This window comes from Herpailurus yagouaroundi, unplaced genomic scaffold (assembly GCF_014898765.1).
Source record: "Herpailurus yagouaroundi ecotype Mexico unplaced genomic scaffold, PumYag 77, whole genome shotgun sequence".
NCBI lineage: Eukaryota > Metazoa > Chordata > Mammalia > Carnivora > Felidae > Herpailurus > Herpailurus yagouaroundi.
The window spans coordinates 36908984-36925938 of record NW_024412388.1 but is presented as its reverse complement, the minus strand read 5'-3'; the positions used below and the strand labels follow the sequence as shown (position 1 = coordinate 36925938).

The following is a 16955-nucleotide window of genomic DNA, read 5'->3' as shown; positions in this document are numbered from 1 at the left end:
GGTAAAAGGGGGCACACAGAGACACTGAGATGAATAACCTCAAGAAGAGTAAAATGTTGGGGCACCTGAGTGGCTCAGTCAGTTAAGCATCGGACTTTGGCTCAGGTCATGATCTCACAGTCTGTGGGTTCAAGCCCTCCATTGGGCTCTGCTGACCACTCAGAGCCTGGAGCCTGCTTCGGATTCTGTGTCTCCCTCCCTCTCTCTCAAAAATAAACATGTAAAAAATTATTTAAAAAAAAAGTGAAATGTTAGTAGGTCTTCTCAGGAAGCCTATTTGGTCTGGCAATGAAGAGCATTTCTGGCAGATGTAGGAAAAGCACGTAGAAGGCAGGTCTCGGTCAATAAGGTGATCAATTTGTCCAGAGCAAAACATTCACATGAGCAAGATGTGGGAGATAAATCTTAGAGGCCACATTGTACAGGGCTTTCCCTCCCAGGCTAAGGAACTTCAGATTAACTCTGAGCAATGGAAAGATTCTGAGGGTTTTAAGGCAGAATGTAGTCAGGCATATTTTACAAAGACGAATCCAGTGGACTTGTGTATAAAAGTTTGGGAAGGAGAAAGAGATGGGGGAGTAATCAGGAAGCTAATGGTCAGGTGTGAGGGGGTAAGGGTCTGAACAAAGGTGGTAGTGGTAAGAGTGGAAAGTTGGGGTCAGGTTCTAGAAACAAACATGGAAGAAACTACAGGAGTGAATGTGTCACTTGAATGGCAGTCACTATAACAAAATAATCTCTGGAACCAAATTTCCTGGGTTCAGATCTTGATTCTACTATTTACCTGTGTAACCACAGGCAGTAACAACTTTTGTGCCTTATTTTTCCTACCTGTAAAATGGGGATAACAGTAATATAAGCCTCAAAGATGTGAAGATTAATTTGTATAAATTATTTAGAATGTTGCCTGACTCATCAAATAGCTATTGGAACAGAGGAACTTGGGGAAATGATGGTTCAGTGGGTAGCCCTTAGTATCACAGCTGTCTGGCATGTTCTCTGCTTTCAGAGTGTGACCTGTTGGCGAGCCAAGTTTATGGAGGCCTTTTTTTCCCATGTTCTACGTGGGACCATTGATGTATCTTCTGACAGGCGTCTCTGTGACCAGCGCTTCTCACCTCTTCTGCATAGCTCCCGCCACGTCCGGCAGCTGACCATCTGCAATATGCTGCAGGGTGCGACTGAGCTGGTGGCTGAGCCCAACCGCAGGGTTCTGGAGACCCTGGCCAGTTCCCTGCACACCCTCAAGTTCCGCCACCTGCTGTTCTCTGATGTGGCTGCTCAGCAGTCTCTTCGGCAGCTGTTGCATCAGCTTATTCACCATGGGGCTGTCAGCCAGGTGTCGCTGTACTCCTGGCCTGTGCCGGAGTCAGCCCTTTTCATCCTCATCCTCACCATGAGTGCTGGCTTCTGGCAGCCAGGCCCTGGTGGTCCACCTTGCCGCCTCTGTGGAGAAGCCTCCCGAGGCCGGGCCCCATCCCGAGATGAAGGGTCCCTCCTGTTGGGCTCACGCCGGCCTCGCAGGGATGCTGCTGAGCGATGTGCTGCAGCCCTGATGGCCTCCCGGCGGAAGAGTGAAGCCAAGCAGACGGCCAGAGCTACACCTGCTACCCGGGTAACACGCCGGAGCACACAGGAGAGCCTGATAGCAGGTGGGACAGACCCTAAGAGGGATCTGCACCCTCCAGCAACCTCCTACGAGGCTCCTGGCACCAAGCGGCCACCCTCTGCTCCAGCCACCACCTCCTCTGCCTCTGCTTCCTCTTCCACATCCTCATCCAAACGGGCTCCAGCTAGCTCAGCCCCACAGCCTAAGCCCCTAAAGCGTTTTAAGCGAGCTGCAGGGAAGAAGGGTGCTCGCACCCGTCAGGGGTCTGGAGCGGAGTCTGAAGACCTGTATGACTTTGTTTTCATTGTGGCTGGTGAGAAGGAGGATGGGGAAGAGATGGAGATCGGGGAAGTGGCTTGTGGAGCTTTGGATGGATCAGATCCCAGCTGCCTGGGGCTTCCAGCACTGGAGGCCTCCCAGCGATTCCGAAGCATTTCCACCTTGGAGCTATTCACAGTTCCGCTCTCCACAGAGGCGGCTCTGACACTGTGCCACCTGCTGAGCTCCTGGGTGTCTCTGGAGAGCCTCACACTCTCCTATAATGGTGAGTGCCCTGCAGGGGCAGAGATGGGTCTCACAGCAGCACCAGCCGTGTGCCCAATCCTGCAGAGGGGAATAGGGAATGCGATCGAGGAGCTGGAGATGTGGCCCAGCCTGCGTCAGAGTGGGGCAGAAGGCACATACATGAAACAGTGGCAGACTTTCAGTGCTAGGGAAGAACATGAGGTTTATAGGCTTTAGAGTTGGAAGGAGTTCCTGAGAGACAGTGAGAACCTTAAGAATGGGTACATTTTAGATATGGTAGGCAATTCCCATATTGTGGGAATAGTATAGTGTATGCAGGCCCACCAAGTCTAAGGTTGGGTCCCACCACTCATATCAAAGCAGCTATACAGACAAGGTGTAGACCACATTTTTATCAGACCGGCAACCTGTAAAGCAGTCCTCAGTTCTTACCCACCTGGCTGTGCCCAGCGAGACAAACTTCAACTCTGGGTAAATCCATCAATCTACTTAGGATGCTGAGTACTGATGGGGAAAATCACAACTGTGCAGACCAGTGCTACTGTATATTCAGTCGTCATCCTTATATGAATCCTGTGTTTGTAACATTAGCTCCCATTCCTACTTCCAAATCCTCCCTTTTCCTTTCTTAGCAGATGACTTCACCTCCTACTAAAGAGAAAATAGAAGCCATCACACATGAACTTCAACTTAGTTAACCAACCTATAAACTCTCCTACATCTACACTCATCCTTTTCTCCTTCATCACAATGGAAGAGATGGCCATCCTATCTAAGGCTAACTCTTTTACCTGTTTTCTGGATCCATACCTTCTTGCCTTCTTAGGAAAGCTTGTTTCTCAGATGCCTTAGTAATAAGAACTTTTATATATTGCTTAGTATTTATCTGGCATAATTTAAGCAGTATATGAATTGAATCCTTACACCAACCCTATGAGGTCAAGTGGCTTGCCCAGGATAACCTCACTGAGCCAGGATTCAGATCCAGGCAACCGGATTCCCGAATCCAAGGTTTTCACCACTCCTTAATGCTGCCTTCCTTCTCCAAGGTCCTCCCTGTTGCTAAGTCCAATACATATGTTTTAGTCCTCCTCTCACATTAATTTTCGGCAGCATTTGCTGCTATGAAGTAGTCTTCATCAGATATTCTCATTTCCACTATCTCAAAATCTATTTTTCTCTTCTCCCTCTCTGGACATTACCTCTCTTATCTCTTAATGTTCAGAGTTTCTCAGAGCTCTGCCACTTTATACATGCTTCCTGAACAATTCTGTCCATTCTTGTAGTTTGAAAGGCCAACTATGCTGAAGATTCCCCAATCTATGACACTGGCCCAGATCCTTCTCCTAAACTCCAGAACTATTTAGCCAGCCGACTACTAGATATCACTTCATAAACCACAAGCCCCGCAGCCTGAATGCATCTTCTCCTGATAGCTCTGTTCTGTCAGTGACCTCACAGCTGACTCAGCTGCCCAAAAGAAAGCTGGGTTCTTTCTTTTGCACCACATATCTTTATGATCTCTCAAATCCACTTACTTCTCTATCTCCACATCCTTAATTTGAGCCATGATTACTTCTCACCCGGATTCATCATTTCAGTAGTTCCTCCTGACTTCATACTCACCATACAATTCACAGTCTACACTGCAGCCCAAGTTTTGTTTTTTCAATGAAAAGGTCATTCATTTAAAAACCCTTGAATGGTTTCCTGTCACCATACTTAATTTACTTACAGGTCATTTGTGTTCTCACTCCTGCTTACCTTCATAGTGGCATCTTGAACCCTCCCCCCCTCCCCCCACCTCATACTTTACACAGCAGCCACAGTGAATATTTTCAGTTCTTGGAAGCTGCCACTCTTCCTCCTTCAGGCTTTTATATATACCGAGTTCTCCCTGCCAGTCCCTCCCGTCCCTCCTTTTAGCCTGTCTCCTTTGTGTTCTTTACAACTCAGCTGTAAAGTTTTTACTGAGGGAAGCTGGACTGGGTGCTAAGTACCTCCATCCTTTGTGCTTCTACAATACTCAACTTCTCCAGTTCCCCTCACACATTTTTGTTGTTAATCAGCCTACATAGGCAGGAGCAAGAGCTGTTGCTGGCTACTGTCTAGCAAAAACACACAAAAAAAGTATTTACTAGGTGCTGGGTGAGGTTTAGTTGAAGAAATGGATCAACAGGGGCCTTCTCAGTCCAAGGGGAGATAAGTAGGTTCCAAGAAATTATTTGCTTTGTGGCATTAAGCATCTGCTCTAACCCTTCTGCATCCTGTTCCCTTTTGTGGGGTGTGGTTATCCTTTTCTGCTCTATTCCTACCTAATTAATCTTTTAAAGTATTCCCTATTGAGTCATTGCCACTCCCCTTAGATTTCAAATGTTCCACGTGACCTATAAGAAAAGTCCAGAGATTTCTGCTGCCCTCTGGGCCTGTCATTTAGCTGGCAGCACAGTATGCCCTACCACATCCTCTTATTTTGTGACTGCCCTGACTGATGCTTGAGGGCATAGCCCAGTACAGTAGACATCAGTTTGCTGGTTACCTGAGGAAAAAAGCAAGACGATGAATAGTTGAGACAAATGATTTTAAGTAATCTGATCGGAAGCTCAAGAAAATTGGTGGTCATCAACAGAAATATCTGGAGTGGTCTCTGAATGTTATTCTTGCTGACACTCCCACATGACTGACCTAACCTCTTTCCTGCCATAGGCCTGGGCTCTAACATCTTCCGCCTGCTGGACAGTCTGCGGGCCCTGTCAGGCCAGGCTGGATGCCGCCTCCGTGCCCTGCATCTCAGTGATCTGTTCTCACCACTGCCCATCCTGGAGCTGACACGTGCCATTGTGCGAGCCCTGCCCCTGCTGCGGGTCCTTTCTATTCGTGTTGACCACCCCAGCCAGAGGGACAACCCTGCCGTGCCAGGGAATGCAGGGCCCCCTAGCCACATAATTGGGGATGAGGAGATACCAGGTGAAGCACTGTGCGTGTGCGTGTGCATGTGTTCACACAAATGTGCAGGTGCATTTGTGTGGAAAAGGTGGGAAGACCTAATCCAGACCTAGCAACACTCATTCCTGGCTTATCTGAAATCCATTCCCTCTTTAGAGCCTGCTGTTAAAGATGACCATGGGCTGGACAGGGCCCAGACCACTACAAGCCCAATAGAAAGTGACCATGGCAGATGAGTCTCCAGAAAAGGGGTCTAGGTCCCCCTTCTGTATGTCCCCTTGGATCCTGTTTCCTAGCTCACCACTCTTGCACACTCCTGTTTGCTTGTCTGAATAGTCTAGTCTTCCTGGACTAAAAGCTCCAGGAGAACAAGGACTAAATCTCCTAGTACTCTCTTCCCAGAACCTAGTGCTATAGCAGGCACTCAATGACAAGTAAACAAGATTTTTCAGTGAGCCTCTAAAGGACAGGATGGGACCTGCTCTGAGAATAGAAGAGATGGCCCACTGGAATCTTTTCTCCCTATCATATCCAGAAAACTGCCTGGAACAGCTGGAGATGGGATTTCCACGGGGAGCCCAACCAGCCCCACTGCTCTGCTCTGTACTGAAGGCCTCAGGTTCTCTGCAGCAGCTGTCTCTGGATAGTGCTACCTTTGCCTCTCCCCAAGATTTTGGGCTTGTGTTACAGACACTCAAAGGTAGGACCCAGCTAGAATGCTAAAGGGAGGGTAGGAGACCCTGTTATTCTTTGGGAAAGCTAAGGCCCGTGGCCTCTACCCCCATGCAGAGTACAACCTAGCCCTGAAGAGGCTGAGCTTCCACGACATGAATCTGGCTGACTGTCAGAGTGAGGTGCTCTTTTTGCTACAGAATCTGACTCTTCAAGGTAAATTCATCATTCAGAACCTGGGGCATTGCTGGGTCCTCATTGTGGCTCTGCCACCGTTCTTTTCTTGGCCTTATATCCTCAACTATAAGTTATAGAAACTGCATCATCTTCCTTCTAAAAGGTCCCAAGTTCAACTCCTCCTATACTTAACATGGGAAAATTACTCAAGTTTTTCTTACCTTTCAGTGGCCAACAGAAATAATGGTGGTGGGGAAGGATAAATATGCTGTCAGGTTCCCCTCATACTCTTGTCCCTAATCCCCACCCCTGCATAGAGGGCAAGCAATGGATAGAGGGAAAAGAAGTGAATGGAGAACTGTCCACACAGAGGACCTCTCTAGGGTGAACCTCTGGGTTCAGTCTCTGGTTTAAATCTGATTTAGTTCCAGTCTTGCTTGGGGTCTTGGACAAATTCCTTTCTCTTTCTGGGCCTCTATAAAATGTTCAGACCCCTTGCTAAGGCCAACTGGGGCAGGAGGGGCAGCAACAAGTCCTAATGTTAGCCATCAGAATTTATTCTAATTTCTCTTGACAGAGATTACCTTCTCCTTCTGCCGTCTGTTTGAGAAGCGCCCGGCCCAGTTTCTGCCTGAGATGGTTGCTGCTATGAAGGGCAACTCCACACTGAAGGGCCTCCGGCTGCCAGGGAACCGCCTGGGTGGGGGCAGGGCCCTGGGAAGGGACAGGGGTGAAGGAGCCAGTTCTTTGACCTCAAAATTCAGTGGAGGAAGGCATAGGCCTCTCCACTGGGAACATAGGGGTTGGAATATAGTTGTGTGCTGGGGCTTTTGGAGGCTGGGCTTCTCCCCACCAGAAATGGGTTGGGATACCATTGTTCCCTGTTCTTGGGTGATTAGACATTTCCCCCCTTCTCCCCAGGGAATGCTGGCCTGCTGGCCCTGGCAGATGTTTTCTCAGAGGATTCATCCTCCTCTCTGTGTCAGCTGGACATCAGGTATATGGGGAGGAGGAGGGGACAAGGGATGGAGCTGTAAGGATATAGACTAGGGATTGTTTCCTGGGTGTCTAATCCATTTCACCCCTACCAGTTCCAACTGCATCAAGCCAGATGGTCTTCTGGAGTTCGCCAAGCGGCTGGAGCGCTGGGGCCGTGGAGCCTTTGGTCACCTGCGCCTCTTCCAGAACTGGCTGGACCAGGATGCAGTCACAGCCAGGGAAGCCATTCGGCGGCTCCGGGCCACTTGTCACGTGGTTAGCGACTCGTGGGACTCATCCCAGGCCTTCGCAGATTATGTCAGCACCATGTGATGGGGCCCATGCTTCACAGGCCCATGCTCAGCACCATCAGCTTGCAGGGGCTGAGACATGGGCTGCCCAGAACTCCCAAACACCAATTCTGTCTTTCTCTTTCTGCAACCTTTTTTTCTTTTTCCTTCTTCCCTTGCACTGAGGTCCTGGAGGTCTTGCTGGGCTCAGCAAAGGCACTCTCACAACTGGGTTTAGAGCCTTTGGGCCCCTTACCCACTACTCTCGGAACCCTGGGCCAGGTTACAGTGCTCATCAGTCACTGAGGACAGCTCCTCTCCCCCTGCCTGAGGTTCCTGCTTTCCTTCCTCAAGCAGGTACCCAGGCTTTAGAGAAGTACAGGAGTGTCCACTACCAGGCCTCTTCTCTGCTGGGCTCACCATGCTGCTCCCAAGCCTCAGTCCCTTTCATACCTTTATTCCTTTCTTTTTTTTAACCAAAAAAGTTTTCTTATAAAATAAACTTTGGGCAAACATCATGCAGCCCTCCTTGATGATTTTTGTCCCAGAGAACAAAATTCAGTAGGGTCCTATGGGGCAAGGAGCCCCCTTTCCCTGTCTCCTTCCTCTAACAGCTACACCCAGACCAGCTGGTTATCAGTGGAGACCCCGCTGCTCCTCATGAGACTGCTGGTGGAAGACGAACGTGATGGCTGTAGAGGCAGCATCCCAGGCGGCCTGGAGTACCTCATCCTTAAGCCCCCGTTTATCAGTGTTATGGTTCCACTGAGCCAGGTCTGAGGTGCAGTCAGAACCATCAGGGGGTGGCCGGACCTGGTGATTGTTGACACAGCGGCAGCAGCGCAACCTGGGGGCAGAGGACAGAGCCGTGGTAACTATAGAGCCCGTCTCCATGCTGTGCAGGGAGTTCAGAAGTAATGGCCAGCAAGGGCACCCCACCCACCTGTCATGTGTGTCACTGAGGCTAGCCTCATCCAGGGTAAACAGCTCCTTCAACTCGCCGAGAGAGAAGTGCCGCTCCACATCCTGTTCCTCATCCACCACACAGCTGCTCAGTGCCTTCTTGTGGCTCTGGCGCTGAAAGATCTTCTCCTCAATGGTTCCTGCCTGGGGTGGGGGCGCCCAAGGATGTACAGCTAAGTCATTCCCAAACATAGGGGGCAGGAAAACCCAGGGGTTGAAACTATAGCCACCCAAGAGAAGGGGAAATGAATGAGAAGTAAAAGTCCTATAGCAACACATCTGCTCAGCTGAGCCCATTTTCCCAATCTGTCTCTTGGGAACATGACTTGTAGCCACTGCTCACCCAGGATATTTTCTGTACGAATGGAGGGTTTCATGTCTTGGCTAAATTCCTTCAGAGTGAGCTGAGGTTTGCAGCAGATTCACCAGACCTCCACACCAAGCCCAGGCCTCTCATACTCAACAAATATCATTTGGGTATCCTATGCCTGGCTCTGTGCCAACACTAGGATACAAAGAAGAATTAAATATGATCCTTATTCCTGAACTCCTAGGCTTCTGGGAGAGACACATAAACTAATTGGCACAATAACAGAAACCTGCATAGGATTCCCAAGGGCCCACAAGAGGGGTAGTAGAGGGGGAAAATGATGAAAACCTTGAAGTAAAGATGATCCTTGAGTTGAATCATAAAAAATGAATAGATGGTTTACAAGGGAAGAGAGAAGGAAAGCTCATAGGCCCCACATAGGACAAAGGCATAAGCCTGGCCTACTGGAGGACTGAGGAGTTGAGCCTGTCTTGAGGATGGTGGGAGTGTAGTAAGAGCTGGGACTGAGTAAGTCAGCAGAGGCCATCCCGGAGAAATATGGATGCCAGGCTGAAAGAGCTTTGCCTTGTCCTGCAAGTGATGAAAGGCAAAATCAGGATTTTTGGAAAGTTCATTCTGGAAGCAATATGTGAAGAACAGGTTAAGACCAAAGGTAAAGCATTAGGAAGCTGCTGCAGTATCCAAGTGAAAGAGAACTGTGACTTTAGCACAGGGTAAAGAGGAAGGTTAGATAAGGAAATTGCCAGAAGACAAATAGTGATTTGTTGTTAGGAGACAGGGAATGGTCCAGTAGGATGATACCCAGATTTGGGTTGGTTGGATAATGGAGCCATTAAATGACAAAATTCAGAAAGGAAATGAATTTAGTCACCTTGCATCTAAAGTGTTCATGAGACATACAAGTGGAAATGTACAATAGGTGATGGAAATATGGGTCTAAAACTCAGGTAAGAGATCTTGGCTAAACATTTAGAGATTTGTCAATATAATGAGTAATCACAGAGATAGGAAAACCAGAGTGGAATTTCCAAAGAGAATAGAATTTTAAAGACTAGCAGTCAACAGTGTCAGATACACAGAGGAAAAATCAAGAGTTTCTTGTTCTGACAATTAGGAAGCCAATATTACATTCAAAAGCAAGTTCAAAAGCGGTCTGATGAGTGAATAGAAGATGAGGAAGTGAAGTTAATCTGTAGGTTTTGGAAAAATGTGACGGTGAACGCATGGAAAGTAACCCAAGGTAGTGGCTACAATACGACAGAGAGTTAAATGGTGAGAGCTACCTCAGCATGTTTATAGACTTAGGTAAATAAGAGAGACCTTAATCAACTAAGAAAGAAGGAAAACAATCCAGGGCAGAGCTGGAATGATGAAGCTCAAAGAAGGAAATTATCTCCCTCTGAGATGGGAAGGGAAGGGCAGGTCTAGAGATACACAAAAGACAGGTAAGAGAACTCAAGCCTGGTAGCCTACATTTTTTTCTGTGAAGCAGAAGACAAGGTCTCTGCAAAAAGAATGAGAGACAGGGTTAGGTAAGAAACTTGAGGGAAGTGGTGAAGGCTTGAAGTGGCTGTTGAAAGAAACGAGATACAGCCCAGCCCAAAACGGAATATGTGAATTTGTGGTAGTGCTAATCTACACCCGCAAATTTTATCTGGTGCAGAACTTGAGAACAGTTGTAGTGATCCAACTGGAGTATTACAGAAAGAGTGACTGAAAGGATGCACAGTAGGAATCAGGCCAAACAAAGAGAAGTGAAGCCAGACTGGGGGAAAGGTGAGGTACTAGGGACATTTAGGCTAAAGCAGATATAGGAGATATGAGAAAACTGGAAGGACAGGGAGTTGAGAATAGAATGATAGTTTTGGGTACTGTGTATAGTTTTGGCATTACTAAAGTTCCAGAGTGTGGCCTTGGGAGTAACTAAATGGGAAGGAGTTGAACTGGTCATTAGAGACGAGGTCAAGGAAACATGGAAGCCAGAGTGCTAGATAACTGCATAGTCCTTGAAGTCAAGATGATAACTGAATTTGGGGAAGAAATGAAGGACTAGACTAGGCTGGTATCCAAAGTCATCAATGAATTAGGAAACTAGCATAGGGTAGATGACAGTGACAAGGAAGAAAAGAGATTAGTCAAGTCAGAGAACATGAGCTTTAAAAGAGAACTACAGTCTGTATGATTGATCACTGAGAACTTGGGAGAATGCCAATACTACTTCTTAGTCCCAGGGGACACATGGAGTATGAGAAGATTACAAGGCAAGTGCACAGTAGAAATCAAGGTATGAGGGAAAGCAGGTGTCCTGTGAAGAGATGAGGCCACAGGGGAGTTTGTCAACCACTGAACAGGTATCAGGAGGCATAGGTTTTGAAGGAATGGGGTGGAGAGAGGGAGAAAGAACAGAAAAATACAGGGGTCTGGCTAAGCCCATAGATTGGCCACTGCTAGAGGCAGAGGCAAAACAGGTACTGAGAAAAAACCCAAGATGGTCCTAAAGGTCTTTTTCACGACCCACCCCTACTCTGACCACCGTCACCATCCTTACAGACAGCAGGCGATAGATGTAGCAGGTCTTCTTTTGACCATCACGCCAGACCCGGGCCATGGCTTGTTCATCATTAGCCGGGTTCCAGTCAGGGTCAAACATGACCAGTCGGTTTGCTCCAATGAGATTGAGGCCACAACCCCCAGCTTTGCTGCTCAGCATGAAGACAAAGTCAGGGCTCTGGAAAGAAAGGAAGCAGGAGAAAAGAACCTCTTGCAGCCTGAACTGGAATCCTATTCAGTCCAGCCAACAGTTCTCTCTCTCATACATCTGTACTCTTATGCTGTGAGGACCACCAATTTGCCTACCAATTTCCCAGCCCCACCATCACCAACCAGGCTAATTCCACCACACCCACCAAGGGCGGGGGGAAAGAGAGAGAGAGAGAGAGAGAGAGAGACCCTAAAGCAGAGCACCCATCTAGTTTCTCTATCAACCACTGATTCAGATGTTACTGCATTGGTAGTATGGAAACAGGGGCTGTACATTTACCAATGGATTGTTGAAGCGCTCTACAATCTTGGCTCGCTTCTTAATGGACATTGTGCCATCCAAGCGGACATACAAGTACCTGAAGGGGAATTCAAACATCAAAACCCAAGAAGGAAGCAGAGGCTTGCTACTGAAGGACTTGAACTAACCAGGCTTGAGGCTACTCATGTACAGCCTAAGGGCCTAAACTCCCAAAGGGAGAGGCAGGGGACTAAGGGCTAGGACTCTGTCCTCTGGAAGTACCTGAAGGGCCAGGGGCTATTCTGCTTGGAGATGGAGTCAGGATCATCACAGTAAGAGAACAGATATTTTCTGGGAAGTCCCCCCTGCACCCATTTCTTGCCCATATCCACCAATCAGAACACCTACCATCTACTCTTCCTAGGGGGACGGTAGGGGAGGCACTCCTTTGGCAAACTGATTAGACTCTTCCCTACCTTCGAGCCCGGCAGAGCTTCTCAAAGAGGTCCAATGTCTGAGTGTAATTGGACACCAGCACTACTTTGTCACTGCTGCGGCTTCGGGTCACTGCCAGAATGTAATCAAGGACCAGCATCTTACCTGGGGAAATCATCAACCATTAGCTCCCAACAGACAATCCCCATGGCCCAGGATTCTTACTTTTGATATCATGCCTTGAGGGAAGGATACATCTAGCACAAAGAGACAATTTCCCACTTTTCCTCCCAGAGGAGCCCAAAGACTGGCTTACCTGATAGCTGGGGCTCTAGAGCCTTGGAGCTATAACCAGGGGGGAATATTTCCAAGGCACCTTCAAAGCCACCCTCCTCTTCCACACACTTGTCATAGATTAGAGCTGGATCTGAAAACAACAACAAAAACAAAACCCAAAATGCCAGCTACAGTGCTTTCCAGTTTCCACTTCGATGCTCATTGGAATCTCCTCTAGAAGCCTACCCAGCAGACCTTCCTCAGCGCCAGACTTACCAGGTCCCAATTCCTAGTCTGCAGTCAGTTCCATCTAGGACCACCTTGCTTATTAGTGTGTTCTCCCAGCAAGAAGGGAACTATACCACAGAGGGCAAGATTTGTTATTTTTCCTCCTGTCCAACATTTTATATGCACAGGTGTGCGTGCATACTCCCATGTACTCACAAGTCTCATATACTCCCAAGCATCAAGCATGGGCTGGGCAAAGGGTAAGCAAACTTTTCCAAAGCAAAGGGTCTGGTATGGAGTACAAAATGTAGGGTTTATGCCTTGGGGAGGGCTGGAATCACAGGTGGCCTTTATGAGGACTCTAGACAAGTTTTGGTCAAGGTGGCTGGACCTTACAGGAGCCTAGCCTTCCTTGCTTACTCTCTCAGGGGACCCCAGGACATGGACCCAACTCACGATTACAAAGCTTCTTTAGCAAGGTGATGGAAGAAAGGGAAGACACACTCATCTTGCCCTCACGCAACTCTTCTGCTGGCTTGGCCTGTCTCAGAAACTTCTTGTATAACTCAGTCTGAAGGGATGTCAGCCTGAAAAAAGGGTAGCTGGGTTAGTGGGAAAGGCTGGACGACACCTCTGCCCTGAGAATACTGTGAGAGCCCAGCCATGCCTCAAGGGCTGAGTTTTTACACACTCTACACCCCTCAGTTGAGTTCAGTACCTACAACAAACCACCTGCTCAATTTTCACAGGCAGATATTTAGAAAGGATATCAGAGGTCCTCCGTATCAGGCACCTGGGGAGAGAAGATAAAAAGGCAAGAGGCTGGTAAAAATGCCCTGCTAACTACTAGAATAAAAGCTACCACCCAAAGAACCCAAAAGACTGTCTCTTTTGTAGAATCAAATGCCAGAGACACATCAGCTCTATGGCAAAGAAATCTTTATCAGGGTCTCAGTCATGGGAACAGAGACTCTTTCGAACAGTCTAGCTTACAGTGACAACTCTTCCTCTTCAAAAGTTTAGCTAGTCTTCAAGAGAAGGCCAAGATCTCCCATTAAGCCTGGTGCTCAGACAGGAGAAGGAAGCTGCAAACCACCAAGTCCTTAGAGGAGTTTCTACTTGCACTTGCCCAAATACCACAGGGCCCAAGGTTCAATGAAATTAAGCCCATACCTCCTGGCCGACCAGGAAGGACAGGGATCAGACACCTAAGGAGCAGCTCCTAAGAATATAGTGACTCTCCTTCCTGCCATCGAAAATTGGGAGGGAGAGAGGGCGGGACTCCAGGATATAAATCAAGTGTATTACCTACAACAGGGAATCTAGAATGTACTTGCCTTTTGGATTATGTGGACCCTATGGAAAAGCTCTCTTAGTCTGGGAGCCACACCCATCAGTCAGATCTATTTCTACCTGTCACAGAAGACTATGGGGTCTGAGAAGGGAAGCCTGGTGCTTTAGGTCTAAGACTGACTGACAGGAAGCTTCTGAAGTATTAACAATGCTCCAAGGGATATTCTGTTCAGGGAGACCAGCATCAGAGAAGAGCTTCCTCAGCAGGATGCTAAGCAGCCCAAAGCCAGACCACAGGGTCCAGGCCAGGAAGAAAGCAGGGACTTGGCTTGCAAGACCTCTCCATTTATTCAGTGGCTATAGTCAGGGCACAGATCCCACTCCCTTCCCAGCCTCATGGGCCAAAGCACCAAAGGATTGGACTTGGATAGTTTAGTAGGCAATTCTGATGACCTAACTTGGGGGAAAATCCCAAAGAAAGGTGCTGCTGGGGCACCTGGGTGGCTCAGTCGGTTAAGTGTCCAACTCTCGGTCTTGGCCCAGGTCATGATCTCATGGTTCATGAGTCTGAGCCCCGCGTTGGGCTCTGTGCTGACAGTGCAGAACCTGCCTGGGATTCTGTCTCTCCCTCTCTCTCTCTCAAAATAAACACTTTAAAAAAAAAAAAAAAAAAAAAAAAAGGTGCTGCTGCCTAGCCCAGCACCCACCCCGCTATTACCTATTCACAATGCTGGTGAGCTCCCGTAGCCGCTCTTCTCCTAGCTGCCTGTCGGCCTCACTGGCAGCTGCATCTCGACTCTTCAAAATTGGCAACTCAAAATGCTTCTTGAACTCATGGGCAGTTCCTAAGACAAGAGAGAAGGGAAAAATAAAATACTACATAAAAAAAAAAAAAAAAAAGGCAGGGGAGTCTCGCTCTTTTACATCCCACTTCTAGCCACTTGCTCTTTTTGCCATGTGTTCCCCGGCACCCCTCCTAGCCAGGCCTCACAAAATTGAAGAAATCAAGGACTTTTTGCTCACAGCCAAATGAAAGGATTCCAAATCTGCCAAGATCAAGAAACGTAAGGGCGCTTGGGTGGCTCAGTCATTAAGCATCTGACTTCAGCTCAGGTCATGATGTCACAGTTTGTGAGTTTGAGTTCTACATTAGGTGAACTCGAGTGCCACTTTGGGTGAGCTCAAACCCTGCTTCTCTCTCTCTCCCTCTCCCTCTCTGCCCCTCATGGGATTCTCTTTCTCAAGGGAAAAAAAAAAAAAAAAAAGGGTGCCTGGATGGCTCAGTTGGTTAAGCTTCCAGCTTCAGCTCAGGTCATGATCTCATGGTTCAGGGGTTCAAACCCTTCATGGGACTCTGCGTGGACAGCTCAGAGCCTGGAGACTCCTTCAGAGTCCATGTCTCCCTTTCTTTGCCCCTCTTGCACTCTCTCTCTCAAAAATAAACAAAAAACAAAACAAAACAAAATAAAATACTATATCAACTTCCTTCTTAAAAAATTGAAAACAGGGGCGCCTGGGTGGCGCAGTCGGTTAGGCGTCCGACTTCAGCCAGGTCACGATCTCGCGGTCCGTGAGTTCGAGCCCCGCGTCGGGCTCTGGGCTGACAGCTCGGAGCCTGGAGCCTGTTTCGGATTCTGTGTCTCCCTCTCTCTCTGCCCCTCCCCCGTTCATGCTCTGTCTCTCTCTGTCCCAAAAATAAATAAATGTTGAAAAAAAATTTAAAAAAAAAAATAAATAAATAAAATAAATAAATAAATAAATAAATAAAAATTGAAAACATAAGGATAATGTGAAGGTGAAAGTTTCATGCAGCTTGGTCATCACAAAAAAAAAAAGGCAGAGAAACTGAAGCAATCCCTACCCCCAGGTCTGGCAGTGAAGGAGGTGAAATGAACCTGGCACACTGATTAGAACTGTATTAAAATTTTTAATTAAAAAAAAAACAAAAACAAAAACAGAATGATTATCCCACTGCCAATAATGACAGACTGCTTTGTTACAGACCACCTTCCTGCCAAGAACAAAGCTGAACAAATTCTAGGCAATTTCTGTTTGAATGGATCATAAAGCTAACCAAAGCAGTGGAGACTTGAAAGGCCAAGTAGGTTAAAACTCAAATATATAACTAATTACATTATATATAAATGGACCAAATAATCCAATTAAAAGACCATACAATTGTCAGACTGGGCTTTTTTTTTTTTTTAAAGCCCATCTATATGCTGCTCATAAGAGATGAAGTAGCATGTATGATACGTGCTACAATGCAGCTGAAAGATTATACTAAGTAAAAGAAATCAACACAAAAGGTAACATATTGTAGAATTCCATTTATATGAACTGTCCAGAATAGACAAATTCATAGAGATAGAAAGAAGATTGGTGGTTGCCAGAGTTTGAGGTTAAGGAGAGATAGGGAATACTTGTTTAATGGGTACAGTTTCCTTTTGGCCAGGAATAAAAAGGGCAGGTTATCTCACATATGAGGATCTCTAAATGGCCAATAAACATATTAAAAGGTATTCAACTTTATTAAACATTAGGTAAACACAATAAGGTATCACTAAATACCCACTAGAATTACTAAAATTAAAAAAAAAATTGGGGGGGGAACCCCAAATCTTTAATTTTTCTCCTTGCCTGGTGCAAGGACTCGAGAGACACCTGAGCTTTACAAACAGGAGACAAACGTCAGCCACCAGGGCCCTCACCGGGTTCAATGCAGGCACGAGGCCCCTCCCCTCAGAGTGCATCACAGACTGGCTCCCATGTGGCCCTGAAGTTCGGCTCATCAGTGCCCTGACAAGTCCATGGTGAGGGCAGGGAGGGCAGAAAAAATTTTTCTTAAGATAAATATTAGTCATTTATAGAGTAGAGGTGAGCTAACTACAGCCATGGGTCAGCCACATGTTTCTGTAAATAAAGTTTTATTAGAACACAACCATGCCCATTCATTTATACTTTATGGCTGCTTTCATACTACAGTATGAATTGAGTAGTTGTAACAGAGACAGGCCTGCAAACCTAAAATACTACCTATCCCTTTAAGAAAAAATTTACTGACCCCTCATGTAGAGACACTAGAATTCTCACACACTTCTGGCACACTTTGGAAAGAAAGCCAGAGTATCTACTAGAGCTGAATACATGCATAACACATGAACTAAACACATGCATACCCCAGAAATTCCACTCATAGGACAGAGAATGCATATGTACACAACAGAAATG

General features: G+C 47.1%; 2 protein-coding genes across 4 annotated transcripts in view; one reads left to right on the top strand and one right to left on the bottom strand.

Moving 5' to 3' along the window:
• LRRC41 (leucine rich repeat containing 41) overlaps window positions 1–7715 on the top strand; it is a 19736-nt gene extending 12021 nt beyond the window's left edge. For both annotated transcript variants that reach the window (XM_040470098.1, XM_040470099.1), the window contains exons 4-10: window positions 1010–2153; window positions 4841–5101; window positions 5616–5780; window positions 5870–5968; window positions 6507–6629; window positions 6851–6926; window positions 7021–7715. In XM_040470098.1, the coding sequence (XP_040326032.1) occupies window positions 1010–2153; window positions 4841–5101; window positions 5616–5780; window positions 5870–5968; window positions 6507–6629; window positions 6851–6926; window positions 7021–7240 (2088 nt within the window). In that variant the 3' untranslated portion in view covers window positions 7241–7715. The remainder of the gene's footprint in view (window positions 1–1009; window positions 2154–4840; window positions 5102–5615; window positions 5781–5869; window positions 5969–6506; window positions 6630–6850; window positions 6927–7020) is intronic.
• RAD54L (RAD54 like) overlaps window positions 7634–16955 on the bottom strand; it is a 26186-nt gene continuing 16864 nt past the window's right edge. For both annotated transcript variants that reach the window (XM_040470100.1, XM_040470101.1), the window contains 9 exons: window positions 14443–14569; window positions 13150–13224; window positions 12888–13018; window positions 12244–12354; window positions 11969–12092; window positions 11532–11610; window positions 11040–11219; window positions 8141–8304; window positions 7634–8044 (listed from right to left, as the gene is read on the bottom strand). In XM_040470100.1, the coding sequence (XP_040326034.1) occupies window positions 7834–8044; window positions 8141–8304; window positions 11040–11219; window positions 11532–11610; window positions 11969–12092; window positions 12244–12354; window positions 12888–13018; window positions 13150–13224; window positions 14443–14569 (1202 nt within the window). In that variant the 3' untranslated portion in view covers window positions 7634–7833. The remainder of the gene's footprint in view (window positions 8045–8140; window positions 8305–11039; window positions 11220–11531; window positions 11611–11968; window positions 12093–12243; window positions 12355–12887; window positions 13019–13149; window positions 13225–14442; window positions 14570–16955) is intronic.